The sequence below is a fragment of the Pelodiscus sinensis genome, chromosome 12 (genome assembly GCF_049634645.1).
Source record: "Pelodiscus sinensis isolate JC-2024 chromosome 12, ASM4963464v1, whole genome shotgun sequence".
Lineage (NCBI taxonomy): Eukaryota > Metazoa > Chordata > Testudines > Trionychidae > Pelodiscus > Pelodiscus sinensis.
In genome coordinates, this window is record NC_134722.1 from 48,309,588 (window position 1) to 48,327,236 (window position 17,649).

At 49.1% G+C, this 17,649-nt stretch overlaps 1 protein-coding gene across 2 annotated transcripts in view; it reads left to right on the forward strand.

Moving 5' to 3' along the window:
- GLG1 (golgi glycoprotein 1) overlaps positions 1 to 17,649 on the forward strand; it is a 121,539-nt gene that overhangs the window by 47,536 nt on the left and 56,354 nt on the right. Inside the window, exons 2-4 of one of the 2 annotated variants that reach the window (XM_075940659.1) lie at positions 9,215 to 9,247; positions 11,798 to 11,884; positions 15,804 to 16,034. In XM_075940659.1, coding sequence (XP_075796774.1) covers positions 9,215 to 9,247; positions 11,798 to 11,884; positions 15,804 to 16,034 — 351 coding nt within the window. The remainder of the gene's footprint in view (positions 1 to 9,214; positions 9,248 to 11,797; positions 11,885 to 15,803; positions 16,035 to 17,649) is intronic. The other variant, XM_075940661.1, reaches the window with a different exon arrangement.

Here is a 17,649-nt window from a genome sequence, read left to right on the forward strand (position 1 = left end):
TAAAACTGATCGCTTCACGCCAGCATGAAATAAGCAGCTTTTCTGGACTTAGTTACCTTTCTGGCCCTGAGAATTCAAGATACCTGTAAAACACGTGTTCTAGCAGTAGTGTTTGTCACTGGCCCCATACTGAATGTACAGTGGTCCAAGATCTGGTCACGTTGTCCACCATTGCATTGAGCTGTGAATTTGTGTAAATGCCTGTTAGTTTCTCTGACATTAAACTGGAATTTTCCAGTGAAGAGCAAAGGTGCCTTGCTTGGTTTTTTTATAGGGGAATTATTCTGAACCGATTATCCTTCTAGACAGTGAGTAGAGTTCGTGAGCGCTGTTACAAGAGGTGGATCCATTTTAGACCATTAAAATGTACAGCGTAGGAGAGCCCTGAAATGCAGCTAAGCTCTCTTCCTAATTTCTCCACTTTCATGGCCTAAATTAGTCCTGCAAAATGCTGCTTGCCCACTCATATGGAGTGACTCACTTGTCTTGGCAGATGACTAAAATATCATAAATGTTCTATGAACTTTTCTGTGGCATTTGGTACCATAGATCGCCAAATAGGCCGTGTCTAGGCTACAGCCCTTTTTTGGTAAAGGGATGTAAATTAGGCATGTGGATATTGCAAATGAAGCCGGGATTTGAATTTCCCGCACTTCATTTGCATAATGGTGGCCGCCACTTTTTCTCAAAACAGGGTTTTTTCGGGGGCGGGGCGCAAAACAGGGCATTTCTGTTGAAAATGCCCAGTCTAAACTGCTGGGTTTTTTCCCGAAAAAGCCCTGTTTCGGAAAAAGCAGCGGCTGCCGTTATGCAAATGAAGCATGGGAAATTCAAATCCCGGCTTCATTTGCAATATTGACGTGCCTAATTTACATCCCTTTACCAAAAAAGGGTTGTAGTCTAGACATAGCCATAGACTCCTCTTACCTCAAGGACCTTCTGGGTAAACAGCAATAACCTGAAATGGCTAGGTCCTTCCCCAGGCCCTAACCCAGTGCTCCTCTGCCTCCGGAGGCTCTTCAACTTGCTTCTTCACGCTTCTCGTGCTATTCAGTGCCTGTGTGAAGCTTCTGGGTGAGATGGTGAGACACGAGTCGAATGCAGACAGTCAGGGAAGAGAGGATGTTTTCAGTGATCCAGACTTAGTCTGGTACGTTTTTCAGCTGCTGACGTTATTTCAGGCCTGTGTGTAGGCCCTGCCGTGGTTATCAGGTCTGAGTGGAAAGCAAGTCATCTGCTTACATTTTCTGCCATGCAGCTTCTTGTCTGTGGACTCTTTCTCCCTCCTCCTTTCGCCCAACTTGTGGTGGCAGCAGCCAGCAGCAAATGATTGCTCATGGCCTCAGCTGTTGCGGAGGGATGAGCTGGGTTGCATTGGAGGCAAGGTGCTGATGGGTAGAGCCCCGGCGGGTGCTTAGATGGGTGCCTGTATTTGAGCTGCAGATATCCACAGAGTTGCAGGGCTGCGCTTCACTGTGGACTGGCCAGGAGGGAAACGACCCATGGAGTTACTGGGGGGTGGGTGGGGCCCCTCGCCCAAGGCTCATGGAGGGTCTGTCATGGCCCCCCACAGCTGCCTGCCCCTGTTACCAGGCTGAAACTCCAAGCCACCCCACCCCACCCCCTCCACTGCAGCTGCTGAGTGGAACTGTTTTGTAATTTTCTTACTTATTCTGAGCGATCAGACGACAAACCTCTGTGCCAGCTTCTCTCCTTTGGGTAGAAGCTGCCTCTTTGGACTTAGTGACAGCAGGTCGTCTTGCCTCCAGAACCCTCTAGATGCAGTTGGATTATAAAATGTGAGTGCCCAGAGTTGTGGGTTGCTGAGATTCAGCCTCTAGGAAGAACTTGATGGTGCTTATTAGCATTATGTTCCCATAAGAGTGTTGAGCAATCATGGACAAAGCATGTGTCAGAATCCCCGATGCGGTTCTACTCTGTGAAATGACATCTCCTAGCTAGGCAACTTTGTGTGAATCTGGAGTCTGAGTTACTCATTTGTCCTCCTGTTGGCTCTGCAGCAACACAGTTAACTAAGGCCACATCTCCACTCTGCAGAAGATCACTGCTCCCACGATAAATCTTCCAGAGTTCGATATAGCAAGTCTCTAAGACTCACTAAATCAAACTCAGAGCTTCTGGTACTCCTGCCCTTCATGGATCAGGGAAGCCAAGCGTTTGCTCCCCTGGGCCTCCCTCTGTGGGGATGCTGCGGTAAGGTAAGCAGACTCCAGCTACCTATTGCACGTAGCTGGAGGTGTGTACCTTAAGCTGGGCTGCCAGGTCTAGTGTAGACCTGGCCTGAGGTACTGCTTTCGCTCAGGCTGCAGAATCTGTTACTGGCAGTGGCAAACAGACCTGAAAATGCTGCCTGCCACTCAGATCTCAGGATCGCTTTGCAAAACTGGCAGGGTTTTTGAGAGGGGTGTGAGGGGGCAAAGAAGTGTTGACTGACTGAACGTGCTTGAGCTGTAGCAATTAAGTGGATAAATCTGGAATCCTTGTGCTGAGTCATTCTTGGACTGACATGGCACTTGTAAGTATTTATTCCAAGCAACTGTCAGTTTGGTTTTACTTGGCGTAACCTGGTCCCAACACCTAATTTCTGCTCTGGAGTGACAGGGACAAAACCGAGGAGAAACAGCACTAGGATTCTGTGCCGTTTTGCTCTAACTGCTCATATATTGAGACACCTTTATTCTGTCTGTCGTAGCAGCTGGGAGCAGCACCACAGACCAAGACACCTTCATCTGACTCCTTGTAGCTTGTCTAAAAGCAAACCTTGCACAGATTCTTGTATTAATACTCTTTGGGCTTTGGCTTCCCGCTCAGTGTCCTTGGTCTCATTTGTTGTCTAAACGACGTGTCTGCTGCCTTCATGTCTGAAAAGATCAGTAACTTAGAGAAGGGAGGAGAAGGGTTTGTCAGGGCAGCAGAGGCAGTTGCGGAATCCCAATGGTTTAACAGAGAAACCTGCTTCGTTTGGAGATGGCTTTGCATTTGAAGCAGAATCTGACGTAGTATAAACACTGTTTCTAAGACTAAAAATGGCTTCGGGGTCTCTGACATTTTAATCTTCCATGGCACATGCACAGAGTTGCATGCACAGTGGATGGCAGTTGATGCTCAGGCGTTTGGACAGAATTTGCATTACTGCTGCTCGTCATGCGTGGCCAGTGCACACCTGACCAACTGGAAACAATTGTTCCAGTGTATTCAAATGACTCTCAGCACTGCTTTCCCTCCTTTGCTGGATTGCTCCCTTGAGTTAGTAAAAAAAAAAAAAAGAGAAGCATCATGGGAGTTGGGGCCTGCTGGTAGGCATGTTGATCTTTTTATAGGCATTTAAGTAACTCTGTTATATGGAGTGTTATCTTTTTCCCCTGAAGATTTGCTTTTAAAACATGAATGATCAAGTAGGGGCTTCCTACTGCTATATTACAATGCAAGATTTGTTTCTTTTTTCTAACGGTGGCTCTAGGGACTGTATAAAGCACATTTTAGTTGGTTGGTGTTGGTTGGTGGTGTTTTGCTGTATAAAAAGTCTGAGGGGGTGGCTGTTGGTCTGTAACTTGAAAAATGAGCAGTCCTGTGGCACTTTGGAGACTAACAAATACAGTATCAGAGCTTTTGTGGGCACAACCCACTCTTCAGATGCACTGGAAGCTGGCGTGGCAGGTGTATTTGGATTGCTGTAGTACCCCTGTGAGTGTGTCTTTCTGGTGACAGAACGGGCGAATGCTAGGGAAGAAGAGGCTGTACCGCATACACATGGATGGAATGTGTGCCCATGCTGGGAGTGCCAAGCTTTCTTCAGACTACTCCCAGCTGCTGAGCATCATCATCAGGCTTCGTCACATGGTGCTTGAGGGGTTTGCATGAGCTGGGCATGGCCAGTTTGACTGGCTTGAGAAGGGCGTTCCATAGGTAAGACACTGGGAGAGCTAGTAACACAGGTGGTGTCGGTAGATTGCTTCCTGCCCCAGTCTGCTGGACAAGGCTGGCTAAATAATCCAAGAACAGGGATGCAGCGCACTGTAGGGTCATAAACCTGAACTCACAGAGCGAGCGCAAGAGGAGCCAGTGGAGAGATCCGGGGGAGGCTTAAATATAAGTCAGTCCAAACAAGTTCTCCAGCAGTTGAAATTCCATCGTTATTAATACCAGCTGGAGCACGTTTAGTTCATTTGTCAATAGCTGTGGAGGCTCCAAGCATGGCAGCAGGGAGCCAAGCTACTGGCTGCATGGAGGTGGGAGACCATTCTGCAGCAGCCCCCTGACAACACGGACTGGGTAGTGAGGCTGCATGTGACCCTGACCCAGCGCAAAGGATAGGCCTGCCCCTCAGCCTACGGATGTAAGCGACTAGTCAACTAGTCGCTTCCCCCCTTGCTGCCTCTGTTGCAAAGAGGCGGGGGCGGGGGGGGGGGGCGGAGGTGCTGGGGGGAGCAGGCTTAAAAGCTGGTTCCCCCAGCTCCAGCTTGGTGGGATGGGGCACTGGCACAACAGCAGCGCTGTCTTTGAAATGTACAAGAACCCCAGCGGGGACTCCTGTACGTTTGAAAGAGGAAGCCCTGTATGGAGCCTGGAGTCAGTGGGGGACCCCTTGACCCCGGGCTCCATGTGGCGTTTCAGTCTTTGAAATGCACCCCTGCTGGGCCTCCTGTACACTTCGAAGGCAGAACGCATGCTAATCCTTATCGACTAATCGAATAGTCGATGGAAATCCTATCTATTTGATTAGTTAATTGATATTTAACATCCCTATCTCAAACACCCCAGTGCCCTATGAGCCCAGCAGACAGCATGGACTGTGTAGGCCAGGGTAGGGATGTTAAATAGCAGTTAACTGAATAGTCAGTAACCTCATGAATTCTTATCGGTTACTCGACTGGTCTTTAGTCCCCGGAGCAGGGCCAGCAGCTAGTGAGCTCCAGCCCCACTTGGAAGAAGCCCCCTGCCCTCCGCACTGCTGCCTTTGTGTCACCTACAATGGAATCGACATGAGCAGACGCTCAAAGAAAAAATCACCTAATTTTTATCATTCTTGGAGACGTGTTGCTCATATTCATTCCAGTACCTGGCCATTGGTGTTGCTGGCAAGAGGGAACTGAGAGGACATGGGGCTGGCAGCGCCTAATGTACCAGTGCGCGAGTGCGACACTCAAAGGGGTGCCCAGCTGACCTTATGGATACCACCAAGGCAGAAGTCTCCGACTGTGCATGTGGGTGTGTGCACACCTAGCATAGAATGGACACGAGCAACACCTCTCCACGAGTGACAGTTACAAAAGAGAGAACCGGTTTTTCCTTACACTTAAAAAAATTTATTTTCCTAAACACAATCGCTGCTGGTAGATGAACTTTGGCAATTGGATGGATTGGAAATCAGAAACCACTAAGCAAGGTTATTGAGGACTACTATGAATGGGTGAAGCAAAATGCAGGACAATGTAGCACTTTAAAGACTAACAAGATGGTTTATTAGATGATGAGCTATCGTGGGCCAGACCCACTTCCTCAGATCAAATAGTGGAAGAAAATTGTCACAGCCATATATACCAAAGGATACAATAAAAAAAAATGAACACGTATGAAAAGGACAAATCACATTTCAGAACAGGAGGAGGATGCGGGGGGGGGGGGGGCTTAAGAACTGGGCTGTGCCCATGAAAGCTCATGATGCCATCGGCATGTTTTTTTAGTCTTTAAAGTGCTACCAGACCATTTGCTGGGTTTTTAAGGTTTTTTTAGATTTTTCTAGTTTGCCTCTCTCAAGGATGGGGACATGCACCCCAGAATTGGACCTAAGCCTCCATCTCCGCAGCAGAATGTTGCTGAAGTAATGTGGCACCTAAGACCATTTGGCCCATCCTGTCCTTCCGAGTGCAAGCACGATTCTGTTGAACACAGCGGGGACTTACCCCAGGGTTAGGCAAGTCCAATGAGTATTGTTTAAAAGAAGTTCTTGAAATCTTTCAGGTGAGTGCCCAGAGCCCTAATCCAATGCAGATTTGAATCTACGCCACTGAGATTGAAGGTCATTTGGTATTGTCACAAACACAGGTAACCAAAGCAACAAAGGTGACATCTGGGTTGGCACTCTCGTCCTTGACATCATTTTGCTTACCAGACGCATTAGATCAGCCCAGCCCACCTTAGGGAAATCAGTGCTAGCCGCCATCCTTCTGCGAAGAAACTCTGTCCTTGTCTAAAATATGTGATGGCAGGTTTAATTGAGGGCATTCTGGCTCTTGCCTTTCAATTAGTTCAATCTGAAATGGATCTGTTTTGGTTCCAGCCATTGCTGAGTGATTAAGATGAGTAGAGGTAGAAATTTAGCCTGTAAATTGGACATTTAGTGGCTAAAAGCAGATGTAACTTTTAAAATACTGTAAATTTGACATTTGTTAATATTTCAGTGTGACCCACGGTATGAGGAATTTGAACTGGCTCTTACAGCCTTTAACAAAGCAGATAGTCCAATCACCAGGTTATCAGACAGCTGGGGAAGCGGGTTCTTGGAAGGCAGGGGTCAGCAACCTTTCTGAAGTAGCATACCAGGTTTATTTAACCCTCCTGCTCTGGGCTGTGTTGCTCTCTGGGGGAGGACGGGCTCTTTCCTCCATGTGCCCCATGGACCACCTGGGTCAATGCAAAGCTTTCCCTGGACTATTAGTTGCTAATGGAAGCTCACTGTTAATTACATAATTATGCCCAAGCCGTTTTGCTAGTGCTGCAGCTGGGGAGAATGGCTTAATGTAAATTATTAAACCGATTAAGCATTTTAACTTTCTTGTGTTGGTTTATCAAACTTCATTTTAAATACAGTAAAACATTGTGTCCAACACAAGGTTTCAATGTTTTCTTTATGGCAGGGGTGGGGAACCTTTTTGGGTTGGGGGCCACGGACTGAAAAATCAGGTGGGGATCACAAGTGAGAAGCAAAAAAACTCAAACCCTCACCGATGTGGCCCCCAGCTGAGAGAGCTCACTGCTCCGACGCTCCAGCTCCATGGGGTGAGGGGAAGGGAAGGGACAGGGAGGACTGAGGTTCGGGGTTTCCCATAGGCCAATCTACTTTTCTGGGGTGCCAGTTAGTGGATTTTGGGGATCCCCTTAGGCTCTGGGGCCTGCGTGCTGGGGATCGTCGCTCCCTGTTGTCTGGGTACCAGCAGAGCCATCTAAATTACCTCTTTTGCTGTGTACTAAATTGGAGCAGATTCTTCAGAGAGGGATGGGAAACCTTTGGGGGGGCACTGGCCCATAGAAAAATCAGTTGGGGGCCACACACACAAGTGAGTAGCAAAACCAAGAGATCCCATCTCATGGGTGTGGCCCCAACCTGTGCTCCGTCTAAGCTGGGGGGCAGCCCCCAGTCAAGCTCAGGGTCCCCTGCACACGCTGACTGACAGGACAGGGCTGATTAATCTCCTGCCAGGCTTAGAGGGACAGTGCCCCAGCTGATGAGCAGAAAGACCCACCCATTCAGTTCGGGGCACTAGGGTTCCCCTCGCATGCCAGCCCCACACAGAGTGAGTGGGGAGGCACAAGGCTCAGGGCTTCCACCCAGGGCTAGATCAACTCTTCTAGGGGCCCAATTGTGTGGGAGAGGTGCAGGGTTTGGGCAGGAGGGGCGTGGTGGGCTGCAGAAGGGGGACAGTGGATGGAGCCACTTATTTGGCACAGCTCCTGGAGTAGCACTGGTGGTTCTAATCTGCACTGGCAGGCACCCTCCCATTGCCCTCATTGGCTGGGATTGCCTGGCCTGCTCCGGGGGGAGGGAGGAGTATGGTGAGCCTCAAGCCACGTGGGCCAGAACCTTGGCAGGCGGCAGGTGCTCCATACCTGCCGGTCACAAGTAGCTGCTGTAAAAAGGGAGCTAGGGTGTTTCTCCCCGGGCTGCTGCCGCTCAGTCGTGCTCGGAAGCCATACAGCGCGCGGCTCCACGCTTTAAACGGTGTGATACGCTCCAGCGGGCTAACAGGCTACACCTCCCTTTTGCATGCCTTTGGTGGCAAGGATTGCCTCTCGCTTCCTGGCCGCAGTGGCGCTGCGTTGGCAGGATCTGTGGCCGGGAGATCAACTCGACAGCGGGGCCGGAGGCAGCAGTGTTGGGCTCCAGCGGAGGTGCACCGCGTGGGCCGTTAATCGCGGGGTCAGACACATGGGTGGCATATTCAGACCTCCCCTTTCTCGGCAGGGATGACACTGGGGTTGGGCTCACTTGGGGGAGCTGCTGGACCTCACAAGGCAAGGTCCCAGCGCACGGCAGTCCCCATGGGCATGGATCTTGGCGATGGGAGACTCGTGTATTTTGAGCGCAGATAGGTCCTGAGCCGGGCTTCTGGCAGCCTGCTGAAACATGCAAGGGAGTGGGGGAGGGGAACGCGTGTTGTCTGTAGCATTCACCTGTAAGCATTTGCTTATCGGTTAATCGACTCCTCTCACACCCCTCCCAGAGGTGAATTAATGCTGTAATGGGGGGAGCAGTGGGGTGCGGGTGGCTGCACCCTGAGTTGCCGATGGGTCCCATCAGCTCAGGAGTCCTGCCAAATGTTAGAATTAGACAGGCCTGTCTGTCTGTTAGCAAGTGCACCCCTTGGGTTTCTGGGGGTGAATTGCAGCCTTACCTGTTGGTCCAGGTGTCTCATCCTCCCAGAGCTGAAATATAGGACAACTGACCCCCGAAGTAAGGCAGCCAGGCCTTCCCTTCCACCTTGAATTAGGGGCTTGCACTCTGCACCTGTGCCACCAGGTGTGCCTGTGCTTTCCCACAGCTGCTACCCTCTTGGCTTATAACCTGGGGGGACTGAGAGGAGAGATCAGATGCAGCACAAGTCCTAGCTAGGTGGGAGCTGCATTAATACTGCTCCTTACTGTGCAACTTCAAGGCTGTAAAGTGCAACAGTGCCTGGAAAATTGCTGAACAGCGCCATGCCTCACTGAAACTGGGACAGTTATGAGGGGTTTTTCTTTGGGACGTTTTAATGGCATTTATGCAGCAGCTTTCTTGTGTAGTGTTTAAAGCTTCCTGTCTCCTGGCTTTGGTGATAGTTTCATGGAAAAACGTAATCTTAAAATGCGTTTGGAAAATGCAGGGTTTTTTTTTTTGCAGTATTTTGAAGATTTAACATCTTCATTATTTAGCATGCGGTAACCAGCTGATGTTAGATCCAGAGTAACACCCTTTTTCTTTCTTCCTTTCTTTCAGCCGGACAATGAAATCTCTTCAGACTGCAACCATGTAAGTATCCGTTGATTTCCTTTGCTCTCTAGCTAGCTAGAGCATTTGAAACCTGCTTCCTGTGGCATCCTCTAGTGATCGTGCAGAGACAGAAAACGCTTTCTTCAAGCTGTAGTTTTCTGGGCCAATGCGGGTTTCTGGGCTTATGCTGAAGAGGGTGTCGTGGAGACCAGCAGACCAGGGAGACGGGGAGCAAAGCCTCTGAGGACGCTGGCAGCGGGACAGCCGCGGCGTGTCTGGGCTGTCCGCTGCCCGCATGCTCTCCGGCTTTGCTCCCCATCTCCCTGGTCTGCTGGAGACCAGCTGTCCCGCTGCTGGCGTCCTCAGAGGCTTTGCTCCCCGTCTCCCTGGTCTGCTGGTCTCGGTCCTCCGCCCGCGTCTCCGTGGTCTGCTGGGGGGGGGGGGGGTGCGGCTAGTACCCTCCCACCCCACCCCCCCAGCAGACCAGGCTTTTCTCCGGACGCCTGTGGTAGAGCAGCTGGGGCGCTGCCGGTTGGTCCTGCAGCGCCGCTCTGGGCGCTACTGGACCAACCCGGCAGCACCCCAGCTGCTCTGCCCCAGGCGTCCTGATTCAGCCGCTGCTGGTCAATTTCAGCAGCGGCTGAATCAGGACGCCTGGGGCAGAGCAGTGGGGTGCTGGTGGGTTGGTCCAGTAGCGCCAAGGAGCGGCGCTACTGGAGCAACCCAGCAGCACCCCAGCTGTTCTGCCCCAGGCGTCCCCAAGTCAGCCGCTTCTGAAACTGACCAGCGCTGACTACAGGAAGCCCGAGGCAGAGTTACTCTGCCCTAGGCTTCCTGGAATCAGCTGCTGATCAGTTTCAGCAACAGCTGACTTGGGGACGCCTGGGGTTCTTAAGTTGAATCTGTATGTAAGTCGGAACTGGCGTCCAGATTCAGCCTGTTGAAACTGATCAGAGGCTGATTCCAGGAAGCCCAGGGCAGAGCAACTCTGCCTCGGGCTTCCTGTAGTCAGCCGCTGGTCAGTTTCAGCAGCGGCTGAATCTGGATGCCAGTTCCGACTTACATACAGATTCAACTTAAGAACAAACCTACAGTCCCTATCTTGTACGTAACCCGGGGACTGCCTGTAATGCAAGTCTGACACAGTCTTTGTTTGACCCCTCAGTCATTTGTTTGCCACAAGTGCGAGGTACTGGTTTCTAACACGCAATTTGTGGGTTAACCTCTGGTGCTTCTGGAGAGAAGTGCCATAGAGCAAGCTAGTCGTGATAGCTGGGACTTGCCATGAGAGGCCAGACTAGTCCTGGTCTGTTGCCAGACATATTGAATTCTTGCTACCTTGTCTTCAGTTTCTTCCTTTAAATTGATCTAGTGCTGTAGGGCAGCTGTCACCTCCATGGTTATGGAGAGCAAAATGTGCTAAAAGTGGAATTCATTTTGAACGAGTATAAACAATTAGATCATATTTAATAAACTAATCCCAGACTCTTGCCTAAGAGGGGCAGTGACCCCCATACAGGAGTTTGAAAGGCTAAGGCATTTGGCAATAAAACAGATGTAGTTAACACCTAGAGACAAGCTGTGACGGCGCGTTGGGGGTTCCCCGTCTCCTGCACCCCGAAATGGCATGAACAGACTGCACCAGCCAGTAGAATGGAGGTTGTTTATTGTTCCTCCAGCACAGCGCAGCACAGATGTAATCTGGTTTCAGGAACTGGGGCTAAGAGGCCTCAGTGCCCCCTTGAGATAGGGGAGTCCCAGCCCCCTCCCCAGCTCCTTCTTCCCTGCCTTCCAGCCAGGAACTAACTCCCCCTCCTCCAGCCCTGCCCACAGCCAGGGCAGCATTCCACCTCCCTTTGTTTCTCCCCATGGGGGGCCGCAGGTCAGACATGTTTTTGAGTCACCTTTGCATAATGAGGTTTTCCCTGCTGGGTCTTGCTCCAGACAGCAGGGGTCACCACAGCCCAGCAAGTACCCCCACTACGTCACACAAGCCCCAACTCTTCATGGTGTACCATCACATCACAATTGTCCTAGAGGTTATCTTATTAATAATAGCCTTCTGAATTGGGAAGTGAATGAGCAGCTGACTAGTCTCCTCTTGAGACAGGCAGCCATGAATCCAGCTTATATTGAGGACGCCACTGTATTTGTAGAGCGACATTGCACAGCTAAGCCATACATTAATGAGTTGAATGCATCGCTGTGCTAAGAGCTCACCTCACCAGGTGTTAACGTCTTTGTCTTGTAAACAAAGATCGTGAGATTCAGAAAATGGATTAATTGGTTCTTTTCCTTTTAATAACTCGGTTAATGATCGTGTAGAAATTCTGGCTTCAGCAATCATTTGATTAAAATGTGGGATGATGGATGACAAGGTAAGGCTGGAATAAGTGGTGTTCATGGGCTTTTTCTGCATAGCATTAGAGATGGCTGAAGAATGAAGCTGAGGTGTAATGGAGGTAACCGTACGTGAGAAGAATAAAACAGAAACGGAGGCAATCGGAAGAAAAACAGTCCGTTGTTCTGAGGTTCAAGATTTCCCAGCCTTCCTATACAAACTAATGCATTCTCTCTCTTTTCATTTAGCTGCTTTGGAACTACAAGTTGAACCTCACTACAGATCTGAAGTTTGAATCCGTGGCCAGAGAGGTCTGTAAGTCCACCATAACAGAGGTGAGAGTGAGAGAGGGTATGGCTATATCTGTTTTATCTGTGGGTGGTTCTTAGCCCTGTGCTTGAGATCCATCTGAAGAACTCTTGGCGAGTGATAACTAGCGCTGTTTAAGCATGGCTTAGAGCCTAGTGTAGACAGACAGTGGCTGTACAAATGCATTAGCTGTGAACCAGTCTAGACAAGCCCTCTGAGACTGAACTGACAATAGACCCGTTTCTGCCTTCCTCACTGGAGGGGGAGGGGCAGACTGGTTCCCAGGGCTGAATTTGAGTATATTTCATTTGGTATTTGCACCTCTGTCTAAGGAGACTGGTCGTGAGGGCTTGGCTCGGAGGAATGATTGCACCGGAATAAAGAGAAATGATAAGCTAAGAATCCTGCAGTTCCTGCCTGACCAGTCACAGATCCAGTCCCTGGGGAGTGACCCTTGAGTGTGCTGCACCCCAAGGACCCCCACGGTCCACAGGGCAGGCCCAGCACTTCCAAGGCTCTCACACTGGGCCTGTGGCAGTGTTTCTCTCTCCACAGCTCTTTGCAGTAAATCCAGTCAAAACCACCTTCTGAGGGAGGCTTGTACCGTGCCCATTCAGGGTGCAGTGTTCTCAGTATTTGCAGTGACAGCAGCAGCGTTTTCAAAGCAAGGAAACAGTTTGTCGTGGGGCATACAGAATCCCAAAGTCCATAAGTTAGCTCAGAGATTTAGGGCCAGACCAGTGTAAGCAGCTAGCCAAGCTGTTATGGACTCCATTTGTTTGTCTGCTTTTCAGCCCGTAGGGGGGCTTCTGACCCCCCACTTCCCCAAAGGATAGCTGTCTCAGCCACCTGACGCCTTGCTCTGTTTTTCTCTACCCGGGGCCCTTGCTCTGCTTTCCTGGCCAAAAGTGGGGGAAATCTCCTTCCTCTAGGTCACTAGCTAGAATTGTCATGTCCATTGGGGGGGTTCCCATTATGGAGCAAGAATACAGCCACTGACAGGGTTGCCCTCTGAGTTCGATTTAGCGGGTCTAGTTAAGACCTGCTAAACTAGACCTGCTAAATCAAACTCCAGAAGTTTGATGCGGCTTAGGGAAGACATGGCCTGACTTATCCATTGAGATTAATGGGTTCTCATCAGTTTTTTAATGACCCATTCATTCCACACTAGACAGCTACATGAGAAATATCTCAGGCCTCTTAATCTGCCCCTAAAAGCTGATTTGACTCTTTGTACCCCGGTAACAATAGAAAGTACACTGGGAAAGTGACATGCATCTGACAAAGTGGGTCTTTGCCCACGAAAGCTTATGCTTCAACACTTCGGTTAGTCTATAAGGTGCCACAGGACTCCTCACCGCTTTTGCAGATTCAGACTAACACGGCTACCCCTCTGATACTCAACAACAATGTTAAAGATTCCCCCGTCACCTTCCACCAGGTACTTTGTGCGGATTGGATTCTTCCATTCTTCACTGTGTACGAATAGCCACTCCCTACTTAAGATTGCAGCTGAGTTTCCATAACAAACCTTGTTTTCCCCAGTAAAATCCACGTGTCCTTTTGGTTAGATCCGGGACAAGGTAGAATTTTTCTTTTCAATTTGAAGTGGTTCAGACAGTGGGTTCCTGACTGGAACTTTCCATGCTGAGCTTGCCCTCGGAGTCCTCTAGTTTGTGTTGCACTGCAAGACACTGTGCTGTGTTTGGAACCTTGTAGCGCCGAAATGGAAGAAACCCCACAAATCTCTTTACCAGCTGACATGCTGTAGTCAGTCAAGTGAAATACTATCTATTCTCAGCTGTTTGGTTTCTGTAATGGAGCTGCTGCAGAATTTTTGCAATCCAGGCATGTCTGAGAATACTCCCTTATCGCAGCACAGTTAATTTCCATTTTTATATGATGACTGTTTACATGGTTGTAAACATTGCACTATAAATCTTAGATAAAAGCTCCTACATGTAGTGGGGATAGACACCGCATTTTAATTGTATATTAACTGCCATGGTCTTCCTTTTCTGTAATGTTGTGACGAGTAATGATGCAAACAGGAAGTATGTGGTTTTATAAAATCTCAGTTTCATTCTGAAAGCAATCATGCCTGCTACACCTCTTGTTGATATTGTCTGGCAAGGTAGACGCATGAAACATTCCTGGCTTTGCATTGGATAAGGTAGATTATCAACCTGACATTTTTCAAACTAATAGTTTTTAAAAAGCTTCTCCTAGACCACCCTTTTAAGGGGGTTAAGAATTCAGAAGTTCTTCCAGGCCTTCCTATTGGAGGAATATGACCAGGTTTTTGGTTTTGTACATTATGTACCAATGTGAATTGTCCTGTTTGGATCTAGAGTACATTTTGATTTTTTTTTTTCAAAAGCCTCTGAGGAAATTGGGCAGCCAGTGTCCTTGGGAATCACTAGAGGCTAGGTACCTCCCTTGAGAATTGTCTGCATTTTTGTCTTGTCTATCCTGACTGTACCCAATAGGTTTCAGTCATTTTTTCTAGGGGTTACATAATTGAAAGGCTGACATTGTAATATAGTTTGAATGTTGGGTTATTTGATAAAACCGTTGTCTTTACAAATGAGGCTTATAAATGGCTACATGCTATCGCTAGCTGGCATATACAGGCAGTCCCCGGGTTACGTACAAGATAGGGACTGTAGGTTTGTTCTTTAAGTTGAATTTGTATGTAAGTCGGAATTGGTACATATTGTAGGGGAAACTCTAGCCAAACATTTCTCCAGAGCTCAGTTTTATTCTCCCACACCTCACTTCCCTCAGTCCTTTATTCTCAAGCTGAGGTGTCTGCTGAGAAAAGCCGCTCCGCGTCTCCCTGGTCTGCTGGAGGGGCGGGGGGTGCTAGCTTCGCGTCTCCCTGGTCTGCTGGGGGGAAGCAGCTAGTGTGGGGTTGCCTCACGCTGTTTGTAAGTAGGGATCTGATGTAAGTCGGATCCATGTAACCCGGGGACTGCCTGTAGAAAGTAATTGGTAAGATTATCAGGCTAGAAGGAATCATTCTGAGTATCTAGACTGATGCCCTGCATAACAGCCTGGAAAATGTCCCTGAATTCCTGTTTGGCTTGGAGCATGTTTTATCTAGCTTCAGCCAGCAGCCACTTGTTGCTGTCTCTGTGTCTGTCTGTCTGTCTGATTGAAGAGCTCTAGTACATTTGTTCCCCTTTGTGGGCAGTTATAGAATGTGATCACCCCTTCACCTGCTCTTTGATAAACCACATAGATGGACCTCCCGGAGTCCGCCTGTACGATCTGTTTTCCAGTCCTTTAATCATTCCATGGCAGTTCTCTGAACTCTCTCCAATTTATGAGCATTCTCCTTGAATTGTGAGCACTGGAACAGAACACAGTATTCCAGTAGCAGACGCACCAGTAACACATGCAGAGGTAACAGAACCTCTCCTCCTACGCAGTAGTCCCCAGTTGGTGTGTCCAGCGATCGGATTATCCTGTGCAGTCATTGTATTATACTAGGAGCTAATGTTCAGCTGATTTATTCACCGTGACTCCCCCAATACTGTTTCAGAGTCAGCTTCCCAGGATAGCGACCCTCATCCTGTAACTCTGGCCTGTATTCTTTGCTCCTGGAGGCAGGACTGCAGCTTTGGCTGTGGTGACCTGGGCATAAGCAATCCAGATGGCTGTCCTGTCCCCTTCATTACTCACCATTCTGACCCAGTCTGTGTCCTCTGTAAATGTGATCAATAATGATGCTGTTTACTACAAGACGAATCTGTAGAGTGCTAGAGTGGAACGCGCTAGCCTGACCTAGTGCCCCAGGCTGGGTGTCTCGCTACTGCTTGGCCCAGATTGGTGTGTAAAGGTGGCTTGCATCATGGCATATCTGCACCTGATGCTTTAAAAATGTCTGACTTTAGGAGCTGCTCCTACTAACTCCTGGAACACAACTCTTTCTCTGAACAGATCAAAGAGTGTGCGGATGAGTTGGCTGGGAAAGGCTATTTGGTGTCCTGTTTGGTGGACCATAGAGGCAACATCACTGAATACCAGTGTCACCAGTACATCACCAAAATGACAGCCATCATCTTCAGTGACTACCGGCTGATCTGTGGCTTCATGGATGATTGCAAGAATGACATTAACGCGCTCAAATGTGGCAGCATTCGACCTGGAGAAAAGGTATCCACAGGACAGGTGGGTGGGAAGAGGGTGAGACTCGGGGAAATTGGATGCTATTGTGGAATGAACACCTACACCAGACTTCATTGCAGAGACTGAAAACCAGTGTTGTGTTCCGGCTGGCAGCGATAGCCTCTGCCCAAGTTGTTTCGATTAGTGCTAGTGCTTGAAGCTCTTTACTGAGGTGCTGGGAAACATGCTGTCGTCCTCGCTCCCACCCAGCAGTGATTTGTCCCCATGCCCGCCAGGCCCTCAGTACGATTTAAAATAGTGCACACTATGTCCTTGGTCAGGTGTGAGAATTTTGTTTTACATGGTCAATCCTACCGTCAGAATTAACTAGACCCATCTCAAGACACATTTCTCTGTGCCTTGTGTGCTGTCAGATGCCTGAACTTTCTAGGCCTGCCTACCCATCCCTTCTTTCTCCAGGAATCTGATACAAGAAAAAGCAGAACTGTGTAGATATCTTCAGACCCTCGTTAGTGTCTTCGTTTTAATTTGGAGCATGCCATTGGCTGCAAGAAACAGAGCATTTGGTTGAAGGGTTCTTTGGAACTTCAGGTGTTTGTTCCATGATATTCACTAGCAGTGTACTGTGTTTTTGAATTAAAACCTCACCCTCCATTGGTTAATTTTAGGGCACTTAAAATCAACTGCAGCCCTGTTAATGCCCCCTTCATTCTGTTTTGCTAGAAGAGCTGTGCACTATTGGCTGTTCAGTCCTGATCGTATCTTCCAGCTCTTGCAGAAACTTGTCTGATTGCCCAGCATCACATTTCACTGGACGTGTGGGCGCTTTAGCCAAGTCAGACAAGCTGTATCCGTTTCAGCTCTGATTGATTGATCGGTAACGAGCCGTTTCAAGATGCCAGTGAAGTTTGCGGTAGGGTAATTGGCGGAAGTAGAAAAGGTTTCTAGGCACTGCTTTCCCTTTCCTATTTCGGTAATCAGCATTATGGGACTGTTTCCATGGACCCTTACTGCATGGGTAAATTGACACGAGAGAGTGCAATTTGACTCAACTTCGTACTGGGCTTTGGCGTGCAAAGAAATAGGTGGCTCGAGGCTGGATTGACCCCCTGGTGAAATAGTGCAAAGGTGCTGCCCTGGACAATAGAGCAGTTGATTGGTGGAGGAACAGGAGTGGTGCTTTGCTGCTCTCTGTTGCATTGCAATTTAAGACCCCACACAGGAAGCGCGGGTGGGAAGGTTGTGTAACTGAATAGCAGGACATGCAGGTAGATGCTGCGTAGGTCAGCTTGTTCTGTGACTGCTCATCTGGAGAAGTGGGTGAACTGGTCACTCTTTGAACCTTGATTTCTCTGTAAAGCGAAACACCCATTTTTGTCTCAACTGGCAGGAGGTTGGGACAGACTGAAATCCCAAGTATGGGTCCCCCCCCACAAGCACTGGGCACATACTTGTGATTTGACTAAAGTCACGTTTACAGAACGGAGAGGGAACCGTGCTGAAATAGCTGCTCCCTAGGGCACATGTCGCACTTGATAAAAAATGAGGTAGTCACCCAGGATTTCGCAGCGAGCTGGCTAGTGTCTAGTCCTGCTCAAGTGGCTGATCAATCGCCTGCTGCTACCAGGGAATCTGTCAAGTGGCAGAAGTGTCCTGA